Source organism: Podarcis melisellensis (genome assembly GCF_964234715.1).
Source record: "Podarcis melisellensis genome assembly, chromosome: 5".
Classification (NCBI taxonomy): Eukaryota; Metazoa; Chordata; class Lepidosauria; order Squamata; family Lacertidae; genus Podarcis; species Podarcis melisellensis.
The window spans coordinates 44,087,188-44,095,866 of record NC_138537.1 but is presented as its reverse complement, the minus strand read 5'-3'; the positions used below and the strand labels follow the sequence as shown (position 1 = coordinate 44,095,866).

Sequence of the window (8,679 nt, the reverse complement as noted above, 5' to 3'; positions counted from 1 at the left end):
AGGCAGATCATATTGTGCAAAAGGAAACAGACCACATCAGAGGACCGTTGATAAGCAAATGCTGGGGCCCAGGCTCTTACGTTTGTGTGCAGACAAAGGGCCCCCTAACCTGGCTGAAGCTTGTAAAGCACTGGAATGAGAAAGTTAAACAAGAGTTAGAGTATAAAGTCTCATTTATCAGTTCTGCAATCACTCAATAAATGCACACAAGACACAACTATGCAAACAAGTTTAATGCACTTTGAATACACAGGAGGGAAACAAAGCTTTGTGATCACAAAAATATTACAAAAAGTAGTTTTGCGCAGGTGAACACACACCGGCACTGTGATAATGTAAGAATATACATTAGAAACTAATATAAAATATTTTTAAAACCTCTGCTAGTTTAGGTTCCCATTGTTTTTTTGGTAGAAAAAAAGGCATACTACAAAGTACTGAGAATTTCACTGCAGGAATGGCAAGCCACTTTCAGACAGCTTCTGCAATGTCCTTAAGATTTTTGTTGAAAAAAACACACACACACACACACACACACACACACACACACGTGCCACATAGATGAACTACAAAAAGGTTCATCTCAGCTGAAGCTGGTAAAAGTAGCCTCAGCAGTCAGAATTAAAAATTGAGCAGGTCTAAGGATTAGGTCCTCCAAAAGCAAAACCACTCATTTTGTTTTCTAGCACTACAGCCATCCAAATTATAAAACTACAGTAACAACAAGAGCACTATCATGTAAAAAAAAAAAAAAATCCACCCTGCTTTAACAGTGAACTCTGGTTCCTACTGATATAAAACAGTCTCAAGAAAGGAAGGCAAAGGCAAACCTGGAGTGTAACATTACCTTAATTTATTCCTTTAAGTCTCATTTGCTGTGTTTAGCAGCAGCGACAATCTGATCTGCTAGAACTGAACACCAATGCTATGCTCCTGAGCCCTCCCACCCAGGATCCAGCACACGGAATGGCCCTAAGAATGGGGGCTGGGCCACAAAGCCCGTGGCTTTTAGGAGCTTTCTTCCACGATGGCAGTTTGATCCTGCTAAATTGTGAACTGCAGCTCCAGAAAAGCCAGGCCCCAGACTGTGTAATTCATCAGCAATCAGAGCACAGAATCTTTTGAATTAACTCACTGGTTTTATCACTTTAATAGGTTTCGCTTTCCCTAAGGTAGGTGAAGTCTTTATACAGAATTGAGATTCTGTTCAGTGTTGAAAGGGAAACTAGCGAAAGGGATACTCGGCTTAAACCTGAGCCAACAGATCCTTTGAAGACAATTGCACACTCCTGTGTTTCCCCAGAATATTAACCAGGGCTGGCAGTGGCTATCCTCTCTTATTGAAGGGCCTACACTAACATGCACTATTGTCAACAAAGCTCAAACCATTCTCCCCCTCTTTTTCCATTATGTAGAGGAGCAGTGATGAATGCAAACCTTTGCCATCAGGGCCCAGGAAAGAAAACAGCAGCCATGTTGATTTCAACCCAAACTAGGAAACAAGCAAAGGGAAATGTGTGCAGGAGGGCGAGGAGAGTAGTAAGAGAAGTGTTTGCAAAACCAGAACCATCAGCTGGTAAGCAGATTCTGGTCTGTGCTTTTAAACAAATCTGTTTTCTGAAATTAAAGTGTATTTGATTGAGCCCTTTAAACATTTACTTCACACGCTGGCATTCATTACGCTATTCTGCTATCAGGCTTCCACATTTCAACAGTGAATCATAAAAGTAGGTAGATGGAAAGGGTATTTCAGAATACTTCTCCAACCTCCTTATTAGCTGGCTGGCAGAAAGTAGAAAAGGCATACCTTTATGACAGCCTTGGAATGATACTGTAAAGCTAATGTACCACTTATTACGACTTTATGGTCTGTAAGCAATCTGAGGAAAAAATAATTGTGTATGAAATGAAGAAGCTGAAAAGTGCATAATGCCCATGGGTTAATTGTCTGAGAGGCAGGTCAGCCTAGGGATCCTTTTGAAACCCTCATCAGCTACAGGCTCATTTTCTGTTTGACATTTTGGATGCTCAGCAAAGGAGGATTCAAAAGAGACGGAACAACTAAAGGTAGGAAAAGCTACAGTAACATAGGGCTGCCAGAATATGAAGGTATTCTTTCTGTTCCTATAAATTACAATGATGGTAGTGGTGGAGAGAAACATTAAACATTAACACATTTTTGCCCCAAGCCATTAAAAACACTTCTGCAAATACATTTGCTTTCTGACCCTTACTTCCCTTGCTTTTATGTGTAAAGGGCTTTTCTTTAAAACAGTTCATGATTTTCTCCCTGCTGCTAGAAAAACACAAGTGTGATGAGATGGAGCAATTCCTACAGCAGCAACGAACTCCACCAGCATGCATGCAGATGTGAAACCCATGCTTTCATCTGCCATAGAAGTGCCTGACACTTCCAGATCTGCAAAGCTAAGTGGGTGATCATGGTGCAGTGCAAAACATGCTGAAGAAGCTTGAAGTGTGCATGTAGAGCATCTCTGTCCAACCAACCATCTGGCTTAGTGGCAAAGTTCAGATTTACACACCAGAAAAACAAAATCCTGAGCTATTATATCTAATGGTGCATACAGAAGTACAGGAGCAAGCTTCTTTTGTCCCTATGGGGTAAGCTCAGTAACCCTCATTCTTTATACTCTCTCTCTCACACACTCTTTGCATTGAGCACTGGTTTCTAGGCCACCCTAACCCTTCTCTGCTGAGCTGCCTGTCTTTCTTGTTATCTTTAAAGTGCTGCTGGTAGGACCTTGCATTTAAACAATCATAGTGCCTGACTTATTGATGATTAAAGAGCCATCATTTATTCTGAAGCTGAAAATTATTACAGGCAGAGGTTGTTTCATGGTGTCACAAATGTCCAGCCAGTTAGCACTTTGAGCAGCCCCTTCAGCTTCAAACTGACATGTGTAATATGGTTTAATGCAAATGAGCAGTGTGCCGGAATGAGCTGGGAGCAACAATCCACAGGTGGTGTGTCATCTAAACTTAAACGCATGGCTTGGTCCCCCCCCCCCCCAAACAAACCAGGAGCATGGGTTTGGACGACATGACAAGTCAAGTCTTGTAGTTTGTTGCTCCCAGTATGATGCAGCCAGGAGCGAGGGAGGAGCAAAGCAGGGACTTTTGAGCAGTGTGCACCAGCATGCTGCTCATTCACATTAAACCACAGTTAAATATTAACTATGGTTTAACCTTACATGCAAACACAGCCGATGAGTGTGCTTTGAAGAGGGGAGTGGATTCTGTTTTTATAACTTCCCTTGCTACCAATGTCAGTGCCATGGGGGAGAGGAAACCCACAGAAGTGGGGATAGAATTTTTTTGTTTTGCTAAAACTATATTCTTATAGCTTGCAGTGTTCTCATGTGAAATTCTACAGCCCATCTATATTTTGCTCACTTACTTACTGACTGCTTCATATTTAGACAGCAAACCCTCTGGAATGGCTCTTTTGTTGCCATTTGGTCTGATGGCTAGGTTAGCACTGTCCTGGCACATGGCTGGTGCAACAGCTGCACTGAAAGTTAATAATTGTCGCAGCAACCGAGGAATGGTGTTTACAGCTCCAGGTGCTGAAGGGATTAAGCAGCAGGTGCAAACCAACTGAAGAACAGCCAAAGCTCCAGTTTCCTGTTAGCCACTTTAGTAACTAGCAAGTGGAAAACAAGAGTGCAAAGTAAACTCTTCCTGCCTTGTCTTAGGGTGGGAGGAATGGTCAGCATAAGTGACCACAGTGAAAAGTTAGCAATACACAGTAAACGGAGAGACCAAGCTCCATTCCATTAAGTCCTCTGGGAAGCCAACAATAATAGTTTCTAGCAGTTACTGCCATAAACTGTTACTGATTAAACACCAAGACACTTTACCTTTGATTTGCCAAGGTAGTAATTTGTGGGTACTTTCAGGCAGATATGAAATCTGAATACTCTGCAAACCCTACAAGACAGTCATTTTAAATACACTTTGGACCAGTTCTTTCTCTCTAAAGGAATGCTCATGCAGAACAAAACGTTTAAAAGGTTATGGAAAAATGTAACATCAGTGTGGACTTTGTAGCAAACTATCAAAAGCCACAGAAGACTGTAGTCTAGTCTCCAGCTCACAGATCCTTCCTGAAAAACCCACAAGATCTTTTTTTTCATTTCCAGATTAACATTTCATAGGATTTCTGGCTTTCCCTCCATGGATTCTTTCATTTATCAGATAGGAAACTCCTCAGCTCTTTACTGCATCCATAGAGGGTAAACTATAAGAGAGTAACAAATGAGACAGTATAGCTGTGTAAAGCCTCACTACATTAATTAAACTACTATGGAACACAAGGCTTCCAAGATAAACTGTAGAAAAGCCAGACAGTTTAGACTCTAGAAATGACTTCTAAAGCCTCACATAATTGAATTCTCCTTCATCCAGTAACATTTCTATGTACATAGGAAATTAACGTCAGGCAGAAGGTTTCTACTCTCCTCCCTGACACGCCAGTTTTCTATGTGCAAGGATTTTTTCTCTTGCACAGAGGAGCATTCCGTCATATGAGACTCCATTGCAATCCTAAGCACAGCAGTCAAGAAACAGCTTTATCATCCCAGCTGCTGTTTGTGAAAGCTAGGCCTAGTAAGGATGGCTTTTGTGGGGAAAATATGCTAGGTATCTGACAGTAACATTTGAGTGACAGCACACCATTTGAATGCCAAAAGATTTTCCTCATAAGCAGGGACCCCTTTCAAGATTTCACTACAACCTTCTATGGCTTGGCCTATTTCAACCTTGCAGTGTTTTATGCTTAGTCAATTTGGCAATAGCGGTTAGTCAATTTTGCTTACATTAGCACGTTTGAATTGTGCTCACGACAGCACAACAGCTTCCAAAATACTACAAACTAAGTGAGTGACTCCCAAAGCTTTTTTGCCTTGTATGCCCTAAACATCAGACCACACTAGTATACCATGTGATCCTAAGTCACTTAATGTGAAAGGTGAGGCGTCTAGGATTCTGACAGGGAGCCTGTGGGCAATATTAAATAGTTTACTGTGAGCTACTTTATGTCACCAGCACATATCTATCTAAACTTGCTCGAGGTCCAGTTCCCTAGCCATCAGCCCATGGATGTACACCAATTCTGGTGTACATCAGTATACAACAATTCTGAGCAATTTCTGAAGGTCACTTATGCCCGTGACAAAATTTCTAAAGAACCTAAGTATACACAACAAGAGAACGTGGTATTCTGAACAGTTGCCTAGTTGAAGTGGACTTTCATTCTTTTGGGAAGGGAAGGGAAGGGAAGGGAAGGGAAGGGAAGGGAAGGGAAGGGAAGGGAAGGGAAGGGAAGGGAAGGGAAGCGAACCAACATGTTTCCTTCTACAAACTTTGTAACAGAAACTTTCAGAAAATAGTTTTAGGTTGTAGATTTCTGCTTTAGCAGTGCCAGATTTCATTTTCGGTGGTGAGCTATGGAGCTACTACCACTTTCCTCTCCTAGGATGTTAGTCAAACTGCCTATAAACACAAAGTCAAAGTCTGCACAAAATGGTGTTAGAAATACAGTGTAGCTGTCTCAAAATCAGGCCATAACTCTGAAAATTAACGCCTGTGTATACAGCAGTACATCAAGCTGAATTTTCAAAACATTCTGAAATGGCCTGACTCAATATGCATTAAAATTAACAGATATGCCTTCCCAAAATATGTGAATGGAAAGTGAAAACATGATTTCAGCAGAAATAAATGTTCTTTGGGAAACTTTGTTTTTAAAGGCAAGTTAGAAACAAGGCAATAGGTTTTCAGGCATCTCTTTAACTCATGTACCCTTTTCTATTTCTCTGCAGTATGAGTCAGGAAAATTGGTACAAATCTATAGGAAACTTCAGGAAGGATACAGTATCAGAATTGTTAACCCAGAAGATCTGGCTGTACCAAGTTAGAAAATAAACACCCAAAGCCCTCCGCTCATTGTACAGCCCAATGAGAAATACCTATGAAACCCAGTTCTCCATGTACTTGTCCCTTTTACAGGTGACCATGAAACAAGGAAGTTTTGCTTATCTTTGAAGAGTATCAATTATCATTTTGGCCTATTACCCTAGGACACACTAAGATAGGTGTTGAATCCTGCAATCCAGTAAATACTTACCTGGTAGGAAGCCCCACTGAACACCATTAAGTTTCGTTCTGAAGAAAAACACTTAGGCTTGGGTTTCACAGAACTTTTTAAAGCAACCTTTTCCTAAATATAACCCAAGCTGTATCTCTTCCCTAGGGCAAACTCCTGACTTAAATAGGATGTTTATAGGCCTCAGAATTCAGAATCTAAAATGACAGCTTAAGTACAGCCCCCTCTGTAACATCATGGCAGTTTAGCCAGTGGGACCATGATTCCCCTGCCAAATCAGTCCCTAGTGTGGCATCAAAACTGATCAGTGTTTCCTCAGTTTGATTGTGTGTACATAAAGTATAAACAAAATGGCCTTTCTGGAGCAATAAAAAAAAAATTACACTGAAGGAATAATTCTGGCCAGGAGAAGCATGGCTAATTAAAGAATTTGAGAGTTACAAAAAATACTTCTAATGGATTGTGTGTTTACGCCTGAAAATTGAAAATTGTGTGATTAAGCCAAGGCAGATGAGGCACATAAACCCTGAGCTGGGGGTTGCAGGGACCTCTGGAGCCAGTTAACGTAGGGAAAGGAATTCTTACAACTACTATTAATAGTTAAATACTTCTCTCTCCTTGTCTCACTCTCGCACTCATTCATATGCAGGTTATTCAGAGTTCTTCCATGACGGAAGAGAATGCCAGGTACTGGAATAATTGAGTTCTGGCTGGACTGCTGTTGAGTAACCCCTCCGTTGTTTGCAGTGGATATGCAGCAGCATCTCTTATTTGCAGGAAGAGCTTTTACTGCACTAAATTATCCCATGAGTCACTGGGCAGCATACAGCAACTTGTTGCTTGTGGGTGTCAGCTGGCTTTAATGCAGTGGGTTGTCAAATACAGCATCAGGCAAGATGGAGACTTTCAGTTTCTTTTCAGGCCAACTATACTCCTTTGGAAGTTTGAACTAAAAAAGCAAAGAAGTTATTAGTTAATATAACTTACTATGATGTATGATACACAAAGCAAACCCATTAGACCCAATAGAAGCAAAAGTTTCCAGCTATTAGGTAAATAAGGAAATCTTTTTCCAAAGTGTTCATTTGGGACAGACGACTGTTATTTTATCATTATTTATTAAAAATGTATACCACCCTTCATCCAAAAATCACAGGTCAGTTTACATAGATTACATAGCCAAGTATTTTTTTCCTATTTCTACCACTCACTTGTGCATTACTGTCTTACTTTGCTTTCTCTTAATTCACCAGGGCCTCTTTTTTTTTGCACCTGCTTAAGAAGGACCGAGTCAGTGAATTCAGAGGTTTTCTAGCCCAGCGTATCATGCATACAGGGTACAGCAGCACGCATGGCGTTCAATACATTGAAAATACAGCGATAAAACAGTTTTAGAACAGGTTTGATATACAGCAAACACAAGTGAAACCCCACAATAAGGTAGTTGAGGAAGAAGCTGGCGAGACTGGCAAATAAAGGATCATGCAAGGGTCGTGGGGAAGTGAAGTCCCAATATGCCTCTCAAGGTTAACATCAATCCCACATGAACGTAACAAAAACAGTAGCAAAACTAGAAAACTAGCAGAAATATAGGGACTTATGAGCTCCTGGTTATTTGGGAACAAATTCATTCCCCTGAGGCTGACTTTGAAAAATAGAGGGGCAGAATTCAGGGACACATAGAGGAGCCTTACTCCATGCCAACAGTTCATTTGCTATTATGGAGAATGAGGGTCTTAGCTAAGGAATTGGGAGGGGGGAATTCAATAGAACTGTCCTATTTCTTGGGTGCTTAATAACTTACAGGAATTGCTTGGGGAAGGGTCTAGTAAGAGGCAATCACAAAGTTGGGGGTGGTGTCTGCCTGGTGGGAAGACTGTAGACTGGATAGACTTGCTGGATGGACTGTTAGATGGAGGAGTCAATGACCATTGTGCACACTGGCTGGGGAGTGGTTAAGTTGCATGGGCTTTTTTTCTGCCAGAACTCAGTTCCAGCAGCTCTCAGGTGGGCGCCATTGCCATTCGAAGAGAACGAGGGAGGTGTTCATGCTGAGTTCTGGCACCTCTTTTTCTAGAAAAATAGCTGAGTAGAACATTGAGTCAAAGCCCTCCAAGGTAGTATTTTCAGAAATGCTCTCTCTTCCACATACAGAACCAGCTAGACTGATGGAACTGCAGGGCCCTAGTTCTTGGATGTGATAGTGGTATGAAGAGGAAGAGTATAGATTAAGGAAATTTGTATCACACTATTGAGCAAAGCATTTTAGAGCAGTCATTTGCTAGACATTAGGGTCTCTTCTGGGACAAGCTGAGCCTGTACAAAAGAGTTACCCTCCACTTCAACTGAAGTAACCAAACTGCTGGTGCTGAACATGAAAGAAGTCACAGAGCAGCTTTTAGACTTAACTTCTCAGGGTGAACAAACAGGAGTTGAGTATCATCAAGTTCGGGATGATTTAACACTTAAGGATGATGATGTAAATGTTTTTCAGGTAAAGTGGAGGACAGAGTACAACTCTAAAATGAGTGTACAGAGAAAAATGGTAGCTA

General features: G+C 41.2%; 1 protein-coding gene across 2 annotated transcripts in view; it reads right to left on the bottom strand.

Moving 5' to 3' along the window:
- Positions 1-218: 218 nt before the first annotated feature.
- Positions 219-8,679, bottom strand: part of SUFU (SUFU negative regulator of hedgehog signaling) — a 68,744-nt gene continuing 60,283 nt past the window's right edge. For both annotated transcript variants that reach the window (XM_081911599.1, XM_081911600.1), the window contains exon 12: positions 219-7,076. In XM_081911599.1, the coding sequence (XP_081767725.1) occupies positions 6,987-7,076 (90 nt within the window). In that variant the 3' untranslated portion in view covers positions 219-6,986. The remainder of the gene's footprint in view (positions 7,077-8,679) is intronic.